The sequence below is a fragment of the Sprattus sprattus genome (genome assembly GCF_963457725.1).
Source record: "Sprattus sprattus genome assembly, chromosome: 6".
Lineage (NCBI taxonomy): Eukaryota > Metazoa > Chordata > Actinopteri > Clupeiformes > Clupeidae > Sprattus > Sprattus sprattus.
Window position 1 is genome coordinate 32,648,003 of NC_137925.1, and position 15,768 is coordinate 32,663,770.

A 15,768-nucleotide genomic window follows, 5' to 3' on the forward strand; every position below is an offset into this window, starting at 1 on the left:
TTAAAGAGTAAGTGCACTGTAAAAAAAAAAAAATAATGCAAACGGTAAATTAAATGATATGGCTGAACTGTGATGAATGCTGGTGTTGACAAAATTCACATTTTTATAATGGCTCAACGTACCATCTACTGTCAGTCAGAACCATACAAGACAGATGCTAACAAAGGGATTTTTTTTTTCTCATTGTAAAATGGGGGCCTGCCATGAAAACATTGGTAAACTGATGAGGGCCTATTTATTTATCAGGTGTGCTACGGAAGACCAGAATGCACGTTTTAGCCACATGTGTACACCTGGTCCCCCCTGAAGAGATGACTGATGTTCATGCCTGTTCTTGTATATTTGTTCAACACAATTCAGTCAATTTCCTATACCCTGCTGTCAATCCCGTGTTGGATCCGTGCAGTTACAGTGATCGTGGCGAGCAATTACAGTTCGCATTTTCTAGCAGAAATATATTTTTAACTCTTAAAAGAAAAACTGGCGGTGCTACTCAGGAAATGGAAACTGTGCTTTGCAGCACTGTGTCTGATCTGTGGGTGCTTTATCACTACACCATCTCAAGTGCTGTTTATACGAAGTCTAGTTTGTTTGCGTCCGATCTGTTCATAATACAGATAGCCCTATCATAAAGACGAACACTCTCTATCCGCACACGGTATCCGCAACGATAGAAGTCTGGGGTAGAAAGTGAGAAGATTTGAATCGGTACGGGAGCTGGTGTTCGTCTGCACGGTTTCACGCAACCTGATGACGTCATTGCCCCACGTGATCGTTTCGCAATCTCCAACCTCTATGTATACAACTTGTTCTCCCTTTAAATCTCACTCGTGGTGGGCCTCGAATTCATTAACATTAACCCAGCCTTCTGATTTTTGATTAGCCTCCTATCTTGGGAAATGGGATGACAGACATGTCATGTTGTACTGTTCCAAACTCTTTATTATCAATAGAAAAAATAATTTATTTTCGCATATCCTTTAGTCTGACCACTGATTTTATTAACCATCATAATGTAATGTTGTTAATTGGAGCTTGAATGTCTTGTGTAATGTGTTTATCCGTGTGCTGTGCTATTTTACCTTGTGCTGTTCAGTTTCTTCTAGGTTTTTCAAGTTTTTTCAGTTGTGTAAATAAAGCGCTAACCCACAGGCACCACCCACAGGCGTGGGGTATGTACTACAGCCCGTTCAATACAATCTGGTGGCTCCGTTTCTACGCAAATCTATCGTTACCAGGCTCTGTCTTTACGAAATTAAAAGATTCGATAGGTGTGAAAAATGAACCAGATTCAGTGAATCTAGGCTCCGTGTAAATTCAGCCTCAGTAGTAACCAGGCTATGTTTCCCAGCAAGCAAGCCTCCACGGGCCCCATGCGGGCCCCCTCTGGGCTGGCACAAGGGCCCTGTGAGGGCTGCCCGCGCAGGGCCAGTAAGACTTTGCTCATTGGCAAAACGTTGGCCCCGCTGTGTTGGCCCTGCGTGGGCAGCACTCACATAGCCCACAGAGCCCTCACATAGCCCGCACATAGCCCACACAGAGCCCTCACAGAGCCCACACAGAGCCCTCACAGAGCACTCACATAGCCCACACAGAGCCCACACAGAGCCTGCACTAATTTTTCACTTATTTATAGTGAATATTTTTATATTTTATAGTATATATATATATATATATATATATATATTCTTTTTAGGAAAAATATATTTATTCTGCAAATCCAAAATGGATGCATTTACAGCATTACTAACACTTGTCAGAAAATGTACAATAGACAAAAGGAATTCAAATGAATGACTTTATTAGATGCAAGTGTGTGTGTGTGTGTGTGTGTGTGTGTCTCTATTCATCTTCTCCCCTCCTTGTGAGTTGCCTCTGGAAGCGCTCCTTCCGTCCTCCTCCTCTGTCTCGTGCATTTCTTAGCCATACCTTTATTTCCTCCTCTACCTCTATATTCTTTGGGTTCTGCGGGCAACTTTTTCTAACAGCTTCTGCAAAGCAAAGAGCAAATAGGTATGAAACAACTAGAATGGTGTTGGGCAGAACGGTGTCTTTTTATATTTAGTGTAATGTTTGTAATACTATAAAAGGTAGCTTACCTGTTACGATGTGCCTTAATTTTGATGTTTGAAATGGCCACTTCCCATGAGTGCCACTCCAATTCATTAAGAGGGCCAAACCCTGCCCAAGCAGTGTGACCAGAATTCGCCTTGTTGCGACTTGGGCGTTGTGCCCACCAATGGTCACCAGGTAATTGGTCTAACAGGAAGGGAATCAAAAACAGGAATCGAAAATAAATAATAATAACAATAATACGAATAATAATGACATGCACTGTTAAAAAGATTGGGTTCACGACAAAAGATTGTTTCAATGGCTCACTCTCTCTGACTATTGACATTGACATACCAAATTTCGTCCTCCATTTTGCCCTCCAGCATCTCCAGGTCCTGTGGGGTTTGGAGGGGTAAATTTAAGCCCTCAGGCAAAGTGGCATCCCTTCCTGTTGGTCGCGTAATGGCTGCCACTGATCTCTCTAGATTTGTGAGCCTCTCCTTTATCTCCTCCAAAGTGTTAACAATGTATCTTTCAATACCTGAAAAAAAAAATGAACAGGGTTTTACCTCGTAGTCTACATATTATATAACGGCATGCAAACTCTTCTGACCTGCCATCTCCACCACTTTTATGCCGCTCTACAAATGTTTGGCATTTGCATGTAGTTTTAAGATTATGGCGTTACAGCGTTATGGCAGGTGTAGATTTTTACAGGCTACTAAACATACCTGTTGATGGAGTTGGCCTCATCATAGAGGGGTAGGGTGCTGGTGGGGGCTGTGTTGCTGATACGGCAAGGGGATGATACGTAAATGATGGAGGGGCCTGAATCACAGGTGAAGGGCAATATGGTGGTGGAGACTGCGGAGAAGGTGGAGTACTAATTTGTCTCATCATTGGGGAAGGCTGGCTAAAATTAGGATAAGCCTTGGGTGGTGGTGGCACTGGTGGCTGGTGCACGGTAATGTGAGTCTGCGGATGATGCTGCCGTTTTCTTGGCACAGGGCCAGGCTCCAGATCGGCAAATCGTCTGGCAGGCCTGCATCAAATGAGGAACAACAATCCAAGAATGCTTATAACACACATTTATAGAATATCTGCCACATTGACAATAGTCATTTGTCAGAATGATGTTCTTCACATTTGGAATTAAGGGATGTGGCGTTCACCAAAATAAAATGGATAACTTAAGACACGTCACATGTGTGCAGGCAGGGATATCAATTGCAGTGGCTTGAGTACATTATAGTATTTGAAGCAGTAAATACCTGGACATATTCAGACTAAAAAAAACAATACTACCAAAAAAGAGATTAAGATCACTTACTGTCTTGAGCGCTGTCTCCTGTCCAGCTCCTCTGGCTCGCTTAAAACGAATACATTTGTTTCAGCCATTCTGGCCTTATACCTGGCCTTTTCATAATCCACTGTGAGAAACAAAATATGTTGTATAAGTTCACATTTTCCTTGACACTATGCATGCTAAGTGAACTCGCAACAATTTCAGGGTGAAAACATACCTGCTGTGCCTAATACAACGATTTGGTGGGCTTTCCAGGTCTCGCCTGGACCTTCGTGTTGCAACAATGCTGCCTTGTATTTGGCTGAATCAGAATAAGGCGGCCACATGGTTGCAGAGGCATCGTTGTTCAGCCACTTGTTGCTGACAATCCCAACGGAATTGTCAGGGAATTCAACAATGGTAAACACCATGGCTGTAACCTGGAAGAAGTGAACATACATGTATATTTAATATTTAATAATTCAATATTGTACATATAGGCAAAGTAAACACAGCAGCAATAAATGGAGTCTGTCAACAGTGTGGCTGGTGGATCAGTAGGTTGATTAATTTAAGATGTGTTTATAAAAAAACACATTTCCTTTATTTCTGCCAATGTTGATATTTGATTTGTACTGTTTTTAGAAGAAAAATGTGTGTGTGTTTTGTATGTCGGCGAAGCTTCTTGGCTTCCTCTAAAACACAGCAGCAATGAATGGAGTCTTTCGACAGTGTGGCTGGTGGATCATTAAGTTGATTTATTTAGAAAAGAACAAGAAGGCAAGAAGATAGGAAAACATTTAAATCCTTATTATCCTTATATTTGGAGGGCAACAGTGTTGCCAATATCGTTGAGAGACGTTGATGTCTGAAGGTGTGTGAGGATGCCAAAATGCACATATTCACCTCCTTTGATCTGCCTGATATTTGCAGCTATTTTTGCTGTTTGTAACAGGGTGCGAGCTTGCTTTGGTAAATTAGGATGGAACTCCTGTAGCACACAAAGAAGATCTGAAAGGGTGTTATGTGGCACACAATTCTTCAGAGCCCACTCACACAACACCTTCGACAGTTTTGCACAATCATCTTGATCTGTGGCACCCTCATCACCCCAATCACTTTCTTCCTCATCACCCTCATCACTACCGTCTGCATTTTCACCATCTTCACCTTCAAGGCTATTACGATCAGCCTTACTGTCACCCCAATCATCCAATGTACTATGGCAGTCCATGAAAACAGCATCATCATCCTCATCAAGATGGAAATTAGAGTCAGGATCAACTTCTGCCACAATTTCACCTCCATTACTGTCCTGAACTAAATCAAGAGAGTTTAGGATTCTTATTGTGCTCCTGCGCTTAGTCCAGTAACTCCTTGAAGCCATATCCCTGTAAGAGGCCAGATCTGTCTGTAAGGGATACAATTACGAAAATCAATTTTTGATACCTTTCTATTAGCCAAGTTTTGATGGCAAAGTGTAGCCACAATGAACAGTTGCATTAAATGATTACATTTTAATCTTTTCACATCCCTTCATACATATACACTTTGAAGTGTAGAAGGCTCTATAGCTGTAATGACAATTTCACAGCGATTGCTGCAGCTATAAGGCCTCATATCCCAAAAGAGTTCCAGAGAAAGTCAAGAAGCCTAGCTGACATTGACAGATGGAAAGCAACAGAATTCCGCTAATTTCTACTGTATACTGGCCCGGTAGTATTACAAGGCATCCTTTCCCCTTCCCATTACACTAGTCATTACACTAGTTTTAAAGTAAGACAAAACTAAGCAATTTTTGAGATACTTATAGCCTAGTACAAGCGTTATCGTTGTTGTTTTTTTTTTTTTTTTTTTTCAAATTTGTGGCAGCTAAAGATAAAATATATCGTCCTGGATTCAAACTAGGCTAGCAGCTACCGTAACGCGACCTATTATCCCGCGGGCCACCAAAAAATCCGCTTAACAAATGTTTTTATCAATATAAATATGGTTTAATGAATCAACCTTACATATTTCAGAAGTGACAGGTGTGTAGACAATGCACGAAGTCTTGTTTGACTCTCAGCAGGAACATTTCTTACCGTATTTTCCGATTTGATTTGTACAGTCTCGAAATGGCAACAAAGTTGGCGACGACCTATTATCCCGCATTGATTAAAAATGCTGTTGGAAATAAAGCTCAACAAGAAAAAGAATTTACACCGAATGTCGCAAAATCAAAATTCTACTATTTGTATCAGGCTGGTTTGTACACGCGGTATTACAACACTCTCTTATACACTTCAATACGCTGTATATGTGCCATTTTTGTTACAAAGCTAATTTAAATACCCTTCTTGGGCAGGGACTTAAGTTTTCCGAAATCCGCGATCCTGGATGACACCGAAATCAATATTAAGTATAATAGGTCGGGCTACGATATGGTTCCAAAATCAGAAAAGCACCTTACCTCCGTGCCCTATTTCTGCCTTTTATGTGTACATATAAAATTGTACAGAAATCAAGGCGGCGGATTCCTAAATAAACGCAAGCATCCACACCATAAGTGTATCTGAATGAGCTATTTATACCAAAAATGACATTGTACGGTAATATAGTCTATGTGCAGAGTGAACAGAAATGGGGAACCCCTGCCAGCCCAGCACAGCACAGAACTGCAGCACGATAAAGAGAATTACGGGGGGTTTTTTTAGGCAGCTAATGCTCCCGTTAAGAACCAAAACAAATTTAATTCAAATCAAATCTACACACCTATCGCTGCTGAACGATGTATGATAAGGTTCATTTACCAAATGTTATTTCGAAGTATTACGAAACATTCTTTTATTCAGAGTACTTGAACGGAAGGGGCTGTTGTGCCTGTAGCTAGCATGCTAGGATAGCAGCGAAGTGAAGATTTTGTGAACGTTATCGTTAGTCATTTTAACCGTTAGCTACTAAATACAACTTCACCTACCTTGGATGCCGGGATTTCTTGAATTGAAGATACAAAACAACGAAAACACAAACGAACTACATATACGCTATAAAATATTATTTACACTAAATATAAAACTTACTATAAAACTTAATATACTATCTAATACACTTATAAAACAATCACTAATGATACTACTAATAAACTAATACACTTAACTAATATTAAACTAAAACTTAACTATTGAAACTACACTTAAAATACTAATACTAAGAAACTAAATAAATACTATAGATACTATTATACTAAATGCTAGAATCGCGCTTTCTTCTCTGTTCTTCTCTGTTCACTCGCCTGTCTTAACACCAACAAAGGCAACCTTGGTAGAACTGGCTATTATAACGGACTTTATTGCGCGAGACATCCAATGCCTGGTTCAAAACGGCCACAACAATGGAAGGGTCAGTGAAGTAGGCTCTTTCTCCGCGCTCTCTCTCGCTCCTATGTCTGTTAAGAGAATGGTGGGTCCACTCAGAAATATTCAAGCAGCACGGCATGTTTTACCATTCTTACCAATGAACATTTACAAATTAAATGTATTATTATTATTATTATTAACATGTCTGGAAAAGAGTTAAGTCTGGCTCGTTATGACGTGTTTCCAAGCAATATCATGCATTTAAAAATGTGAAATCTGATGTATTTATTGTACTATGGTTACATAACATAAAAACAAGGGGTTACTTCTACAATCACATTTAGTGCCAAACTGAATATGTACCACAATTGGGTAAAATTAGTTGTGTACCAGCCCTGTCAATCACATAACATGTCGTGTCCATGTTCTCTGGCTTCAGATTTCCCTAACCTAAACCAATCAAATTGGTGCTTAGTGTCTACCTCACAACTCTTAGCCCGCCAGGTTAATTGTCACTCCCCACATCTTGTGCAGCTGTGAACTACAGGCATTAAAACAAGACCGATCTGTCAAACTCAGCTAGCTAGACACAAGTCTTCTTGTATAACTGTCCTTTTTCATTTCGCTTGGTATTTTATTCAACTGTTTCTCAGCATATGAACAGAAACAAAAAAAAGTTTTAAGAAATTCTTACCTTTTCCTTTTCCAGGGACTGAGCTGAAGATGCAAGGATCCATCATTTTGGAGATCATTGGAGGCAACAGGCCATCTTGAAAACCCTGACTCAGCAGCGACAGCCTCTCTGTGGCTTAAGGACAACTTCAGCTGGATAGAAAACTAATCTGGTGTTTTTAAGGTGAATTAGTTAGTGGTTTAATTAATGTATTGAAGCAAGACAACTCATGATCACAGGGTTGTAACTTGCACCTCTTGACGTCAACCTTGAGGTTGCAGCCAAACATCGCACTTGTGAATATATCATTACCCAACCCCATTCTCAATAATGTTGTGTCCATGCAAGTGGAAGTTTTCAGCGAAATTGTAGTTTCTCTGTTGTGTCCATGCAAGTGGAAGTTCAGCGAAATTGTAGTTTCTCTTTAAAAAAATCGTAAACGAAATTGTAGTTTTTCTTTAAAAAATCATAAACATATCCATCACCTTTCAGTATGACAATGTGACTGCAGTGTACCCAATGGGCCATCATGACTTGGATCGCATTTCTGTTGTTCAGGGGGACATCACTTTACCCTCACCTCCATCCTGGCCACTTCTGCCTCCACCACCGTTGACTCAGGCAAAGTCATATGGTGTTTTACATAGACACCCTCTTGTGTGCCCCTTGATTTTTTTTCAGAAACTATCTGGCTGGAGCATCACAAATGAAGCAGTCAATCTCCAATGTCAACTTTTTCCCTGACAGCTCAAAGCCTCTCTGCAGACTATTCACTTCCTGAACAAAGTCGGACAAATACTCTACTCTAATACGCTTGCTATGGCCACAAAATATCCCAATGATAAAGGGTTCTTCAGAAGATACTTTGCCTAATATTGGCCACAACTGCAAAGCAGAGCACTTATACAATGGCAACCCATCAATGTTAATTTGGAGGGCAACAGTGTTGCCAATATCGTTGAGAGACGTTGATGTCTGAAGGTGTGTGAGGATGCCAAAATGCACATATTCACCTCCTTTGATCTGCCTGATATTTGCAGCTATTTTTGCTGTTTGTAACAGGGTCCGAGCTTGCTTTGGTAAATTAGGATGGAACTCCTGTAGCACACAAAGAAGATCTGAAAGGGTGTTATGTGGCACACAATTCTTCAGAGCCCACTCACACAACACCTTCGACAGTTTTGCACAATCATCTTGATCTGTGGCACCCTCATCACCCCAATCACTATTATAAGTTATTAAGTTTTAGTTATTACGTTATTATTATTATTGTGTTGTAATTAATGTTAGTATTAGCCTTAGTTTTAGTTATTACGTTTGTTATTGTTAGTATTATTACTATTATTATTAGTGTGTTGTAATAAGTGTTAGTATTAGCCTTAGTTTTAGTTATTACGTTATTGTTAGTATTATTACCTAGAAGACTAAAACATGTCTGTATTTGAACCCATGTAGGCTGATTGCTCCCTTTGTAATTAACCCATTTGCAGTGCTAAGGGAGCATATTTTAATAAAATGTGATTTCTTACCTTTACAATGTAATTTATTTCATGTTTCTATGTGCTACAGAGGCTTAGATATTAGGGTTTTGGTAGACGTTGAGAATTCTTAGTATTTTCTCATAAAACCCTCAGGAAATAAGGATATTTATCCTAGACGTTTTAGGAGTAAATGGGTAGCAGGACATTGGCCACCCTCTACCCTCCATGTGTGTCTTACTTATCAGTCTGTCTTATCTTGTTAACTTTCATACCCCTGACTAAGACATTGAGTCAACATTTGTACTTCCTCTGTAGAGGCAACCTCATTTGTCATCCACAGTACCCTATAAACAGCTTCACACATCTCATCATGGCTTTAACAGGGACACCACTAAGCTCTGCCTCCAGGAATCCTGTCTTTGCACCCTAACCCCCAGCAGCAAGACACTGGCCCACAGTGCCGCTCTATGCCCAAAAGAGCTGGCTGAAAATGTCTTCCCCCCCCCCCTTTGATTCGTTTTTACTCCATGTGCTGTATGTGATTGACATTACAATGCCAAAAGAGTTATAATTTGCATTTTCGCAGTGTATTTGAATGTCATGCATTAATGGTTGGCACAAGTAAGCCAGCTCCAGTTTCAAAATCCACTGAAATGGTACATGAAAACTTGAGGGGGAGAAAAGCTGTGATTATACACAATCATAAGGGAGCTGTCTTTCATGAGCATGGTTCACAGCAGCACTGAAATGCTGGTTGGTAAACGAGACAAAAGACCGAATGCGAACGCCCTGCAGAGTTTGTCTATTCATTAACACAAGTTGTTTTCAAGAACACATTTTGATGGGTATTAAAACATTGATCTTTGTCAAACCAAACTCTTGAGTAATTATATGTAGAAATGAAGGCGTGGAAATTCATGAGGTATGGAGAGTGGACTTTGTAACATAACACCATTTTAATGGGGTCTTGAGAAGATACTTTCTTTTTACATGTATGCGCCTCCTAACATTGATGGGTATCGCTACAAGACACGCATGTCATGTGATCAAATACTCGTAACGTTCTTTTTTTATCCTGTGGGCTGCCCGTGCGGGGCCATAGGCAGAAAACCTATACCCCGAATGTGGCAGCCCGCACGGGGCCAGCATAGGTTTTCTGGGCAGTTTTAGAATTTAGAATCTCTCCGGCGAGAGCCCGCAGTGAGCCCGCAGTGAACCCAAAGCCCATACCGGGCCTGTGTGGGATTGGTGTGGGCTAGCCCTAGCCCACAGTGCCCACAGAATGCCCGCATGGGGCCCGTGGAGGCTTGCTTGCTGGGTTAGGATGTTCTGCAACTTTATATCTATCATACACAACATTCCATAAGTAATACATTTGTGGGGATGAATGTTCTCTATTTCTTTAGGCTAATCAGACAAATACCCAAACAGATATTATATCAGATATGAAGCTTGTGAACTATTGGGAACAAATCGTTTAGGCAGCAAAAGGGATCAGTAACGTTACTGAATTGGTCATATCATGGCTGTTTGTTCATGACCGTTCTGTTCATTAAAAAGTGTCAGAAAATGGGCGATTTATCGCAGATTTTATTTGACATACCAAAGAGTCGGTAACTATAAAACATTAACAGCATACTGCATTGAGGGTTAAGTTAATGGAGTTAAATTACTGCCTACATTCAGCTAACTGACGTTGGTCAGCTAACGTTAGCCTTCTTGAAATATTGAATGTAGCCTATGACCAACGTAGCTATCGAGCGTAAGCACAATCAAACACAATCAAAGTTCTCTGCTGACTGTAAGCTTATTTTATTTCACTTCACTTTGTTTAGTTATTACCCCATAGCATCAACTGTAAACTAATGTTAGCTTCCTAGCTTAGTCGCCTAACTTCCCTTGCTCATTGCGTTACACTTTTACACTTACGATACTTAACGTTATATATGGAAACTGCAATTACAGTGACCCGTGTCTCCTACTAGTCTTTTTTGACTCAGCCATCAACAAACTTCGTAAAAACAGAAAACACTAGGCTCACCTGCTTCACTTGCGAGTTTATCTTCTTCTTCTGTGATTCATTAGCACCTTGCAATCTCATTTCATTACCGCCATCTGCTGTACTGAGGTATTAATACTTTTAGGGATATGAAAATATATTAAAGGAATCTAGGAGCAGAGGTGGTTAGAGTAAGCAAAAGCTATAGGCTACTCAAGTTAAAATAGAATTACGTTATAATAGTAGTCAATCAAGTAGAAGAAAAAGTACACACCAAAATATTGGGTAGAGTAAGCAAAAGCTATACTCAAGTTAAAATTGAGTAAGTAAAAATGTATCTCATAAAATGAGTACTCAAATAATGAGTAGCAGTAGCTTCATATGATTATACGTTTGTGTACTTGTGTACTACTTTTTACATTTAATTCAAATTTGATCACATGTCCACTGTAGTGGACAACGGGACTTCCTTGTTTGAATCATGTGGAATGTCAAGCATTTGAGGCAAATTGCCCCATATTTCCTTATGCTCTCATCTTGGTGGGGCCTTCTGGAGAGCATTCCAGGATTTATTGTCATCTTCTTGATATGCCTGTGTCTGGGATATCAGTTCTTCAGCCAAGAAGCTGGTATTGGAAGGTTCTCTTTGCAGGTTGTTACTGTCTTGTCGTTACGGAATCCATGAGTTGGTGATTGCCAAATCAGTAAGGTGAAGCATGCTATGGACAGTCCACTTCTTCGTGCGGCGGGACATTCTGTAGAAGCTGAGCATTCGATCACTCATTGTTGTTAAATTTAGTTAAAAACTGAAGTATGGGGAACTGTAACCTGAAACACATCTCAGTAGGTAATGATTTTAGCAACCCGTGGGACGTCCGGGCCTATAGCTGGGGTCAAAGATGTACATACCAGCGTTTCCGTTGTCCGGTAATTACCGGACTTTGTCCGAAAAAAAATGAAATGACCGAAAATATTACATCTCACCGGTCAAAATGTCTGATTGGAATTTCTTAAAAATCCCGTCCCTCAAACACAATCTGAATTTGACAACAATCCTAATATTTAGGCCTATAAAGCAAACGTGCACTGCCCTTATTATGTTTTAAAGCAGTCATTCTCAAAGTGTGGTCCGCCAGTGCCCCATAATGGTCCGCGACGGCCAAAAGCAAATTATTGCGACATTTCTAACATACAACTCAGAACGAAGAGAACACATCCAGTTGCCTAATCTATTAACAAGGTCATGTATTTGGTGGCTTAAGACAGGGACTATGAAAAGAAAATTAAATGAGAAAGCCTCTGACAGGCACAGACAAGGAGAAGGTGCAACGATGAGATGTTTCAGCCTTATTATGCCGCCGCGGAGCTGAATTCAAACAGCGTTTTTTTCTCCCGCTGCGGAGACAACAAGATGATATCTATATTCTGTGTTGTGTGACGTTGGATAATGACAGCTCTTAATTCCGAAATGATGTCTACTAGGATGCATGTATTAATTCCAGTGGGCTAGCCTTCTGTTGGTAGTAGGCTACTAAATTAGTGTGGTCGGTTTGCACATCGTTGTGTTTTGTGATACATTGGCCTGTCTGAGTGTGTGAAGGATGGGAGTATGAGGCTGTGAGCGAACTATAGTTTGTAACATAACCAAGTCAAGCTTGGAGCAGGGTTCCAAATGCTTTGCCTTGCATATTGTCATATCTATGACCAGCCTACCGGTAGCCTACGTAAAAAAAGGAGAGCCCACCCGTGAAATTCATGTGCCGCTAACAATTGTCTGGCGCCAGGTCTGTGTAGGCATGTTGTTCCGGGGATTTTCTATTTAGTTAGATGGTCCGCGAGTTTTTTTTTTATTGGCTAAGTGGACCTTGGTCTGAAAAAGTTTGAGAAACACTGTTTTAAAGGAACAGGCTATTCTGACGTTGGAAAGTTATTAAACAACACGTAGCCTATGCTGCATTTTAAATAGCAAACCGTCGGTTGCAAACAAGGAGCGAAATGAGTGAGAATGATCAAACATGGCCAAGCAGACAAGCCTTAAAAGCTTTTTTCAGAGGCTAAACGCAACTGATGAGGGTAACCGTCTGACGGGGATGAACCTGTAACAGGCCCGGCGCCACGGGGGGGGGTGAAAGGGGGCGGAGCCCCCTCTAGGCTACATCCCCGCCCCCTCTACTGAGACTCAGTGATCACTCCAATTTTTAATTTTTTTTAATGATTTATTGCTTATTAGACACATTTATAATTCGTTATTTCATGTGAAATATTAACAGGTATCCATACTTCTACATTGGCATGGTATTCTTGGCTACATTTCAAATCTGATTGGTTGTCTCAGTCAGCGGGAGCGAGCTGTCATAACGTTCGATTGTTGTGTTGCACATTGTTACTCTTGTTGTGCACACTGCACAGGCTAACATTTTTTTCCGGGAGAGTGTTAGCTAGTAGCTAGTCTGTATCCTACTTTAAAATGGACATCAGAAAATGGATTGTCTCAAAACACACTGTGGAGAAGGACCCAGGGCCCAGCACATCAGCCACCACAAGAGACAAGGATGACTCAGACGAGCCGTTGAGAAGAGCTGAGAGTGTGGGTAATGTGACGCTTCCACCAAGCGACCTCGGTGAAGTGTCCCGCTCAGCCATCGCTTAAACAGTTCCCAAAAATGCTATGGAGCAGAAATGATTATCGTTCATTTTCAGCCTCTTGGTACAGAGAGAGAGTTTGGCTCGAATATTCTATTGAGAAAGACTCTGCATTTTGTTTTCCGTGTAGGAAATTTGGAGGCAGTGATTCCGCATTCACTACTTCAGGCTTTAGCAATTGGAAACATGCCACAGACAAGGCTAAAGGGTTCAGCAGACATGCTAACAGCAAAGAGCATCTGACATGCTTGGTTGCTTGGAAAGAAAAAAAGTTGCGACGTTCAACAGGGAACGAAATTTCAACACTGGTCAATTCTGCTCAGCTGTCCCGAAACCACATTTATATATCTGGAATTGTAGACATAATAGAATTCCTTGTTTCAAACGAACTGCCATTGAGGGGGTCTATTGATTCTATCGACAGCAGGAGGGAAAGTGGATGTGGACATTTTCTGTCCTTATTTGATTACACTTTGAGGCAGAATAAAGAGTTCGCACAGGCATTTAGCACCATTCCAAAAAACGCCACTTATACCTCACACGACATACAAAATGAAATAATCAAACTGATGGCTACTATGATAACTGAGGAGATAGTGAAGGATATAGGAGAGTCGTGGTTTACCAACAAGGTTGATGGAACGAAGGATCCAACTGGGCAGGAGAATGTCTCTTGTATCATTCGTTATGTGGACCATGAATGCACAGTTAAAGAGCAACTGCTTTCAATGTTGACCACTGACAAGTGTGATGCTCAGTCACTCACTGATTTGGTACTTGACGAGTTCTTAAGAGTTGGTCTGGACGCAAGCAAGATACTTAGTCAGTGTTACGACGGGGCCAGTGTGATGTCAGGGAGGGAAGGGGGCATGCAGAAACGGATTCAAAATAGGCTACACAGAGATCCCCTATATTCATTGTTTCAATCATCAACTCCACTTAGTAATCGTTCACGCTCTGTCAACAGAGAACGCAGTCACTGACTTTTTTGACGTTTGTGATTCGCTGTACAAATTCCTGAAAAAACCTACAGTGGCCGCACAGTACAAAGGAGAGAGGCTTAAAAGACTACTGGATCAACGGTGGACTGGGCACTTTGACACCGTGTCTGTCATTCTGAAATCGTACACGACAATTGTGGAGTTCTTGACAGACATTGGGAAAACAAGGGTAAGCGCTGATGTGAAGATCGAGGCCACAGGCCTTCACAAGGCTGCAACAGAACCAACTTTCAAGTTCCTCGCGTGTGTGATCAACAAAGTTTTGGGGCAGTTAGACCCACCGAACAAACTACTGCAAGCTGAGGATACTGACCTAATCACTGCGGTACAGCTCATTAAATGTGCCTCTGACTGCCTGCAAAATATAAGATCTGACGAAGAATTTGAGAAGATTTGGACTGAGAGCTTCAGTGATTATCAACCCGCACCCCCAAAACGGCAGCGCCAGACACCCAAGGCACTTCAAAATTACGTGGTGGAGGAGAGTCTTGGGCAGCAAGAACAAAACATTGAGCAGGAATGTAAAAGACTGTTTTTTGGCATAATTGATTCGGTTCTTAGTGAAATGGATGCGCGTTTCAGCGAGCGCAATCATAAATACATGAAAGCCCTGAGAGCTTTAGACCCTGGCAGTGATTATTGTAGAGAATTAACATTACTTATTACTTAAATCTGAGTTCGATAATCAGGAGAGTCGAAAGCCAAGGTTTGAAGAATACTGGAGCTGGGTTTATTATTGCCAAGGCAACAAGAGAAGGATTCCGGTCATCGTTCTAACAAATACAGACTACAAACTGTTCTTATACCCATCAGAAATCCCAGAATAGTATGTAATTGTGCCTCCACATATGAATTGTCTCTAACACTACCCAAATAGGGAAACAACCCCTTTTAGCCAGAGTCTGAGGGCCTGATTTACTAACAGGATTGCGCCCATTTCTGGCGTAAAATAGCGGTCGTAAACATAAAACGGTATTTACTAAGGGGCCACAGCGCATATTAACGCCTGTGGGGGAGGTAACGTGGAGGTGGGTGGTAACGTAGGCGTGAGGCGCAATTTACGTGGGAGGAGACAAGGTAAGTGCGCCTAATGATGTCATGCGTGGTATTTACTAAACTGCCTGTCGAGCGCACGTCTCCAATTTGCAGGATAATTCTCCGCCTCATAAAAGCACGTCTTAACCAGTAAGCGCATTTCCACTGAGTCTGAATACGTTGATATGGCAGCAGTAATAAGAGCAAGGCGAAGACATAGACAGAGGCAGCGCACAGAAAGAATTTTTTCAACTCGTA

At 41.2% G+C, this 15,768-nt stretch overlaps 1 protein-coding gene across 1 annotated transcript; it reads right to left on the minus strand.

Annotated features, from left to right (window-relative positions):
• Positions 1 to 1,856: 1,856 nt before the first annotated feature.
• Positions 1,857 to 10,901, minus strand: LOC308367239 (uncharacterized protein). The gene is made up of 7 exons (XM_080841088.1): positions 10,874 to 10,901; positions 3,579 to 3,780; positions 3,386 to 3,485; positions 2,787 to 3,097; positions 2,410 to 2,596; positions 2,100 to 2,259; positions 1,857 to 1,991 (listed from the first exon to the last, which is right to left on the minus strand). Coding segments are annotated over exons 2-6 (792 nt in total). The 5' UTR covers positions 3,772 to 3,780; positions 10,874 to 10,901; the 3' UTR covers positions 1,857 to 1,991; positions 2,100 to 2,258.
• Between the last annotated feature and the right edge of the window lie 4,867 nt (positions 10,902 to 15,768).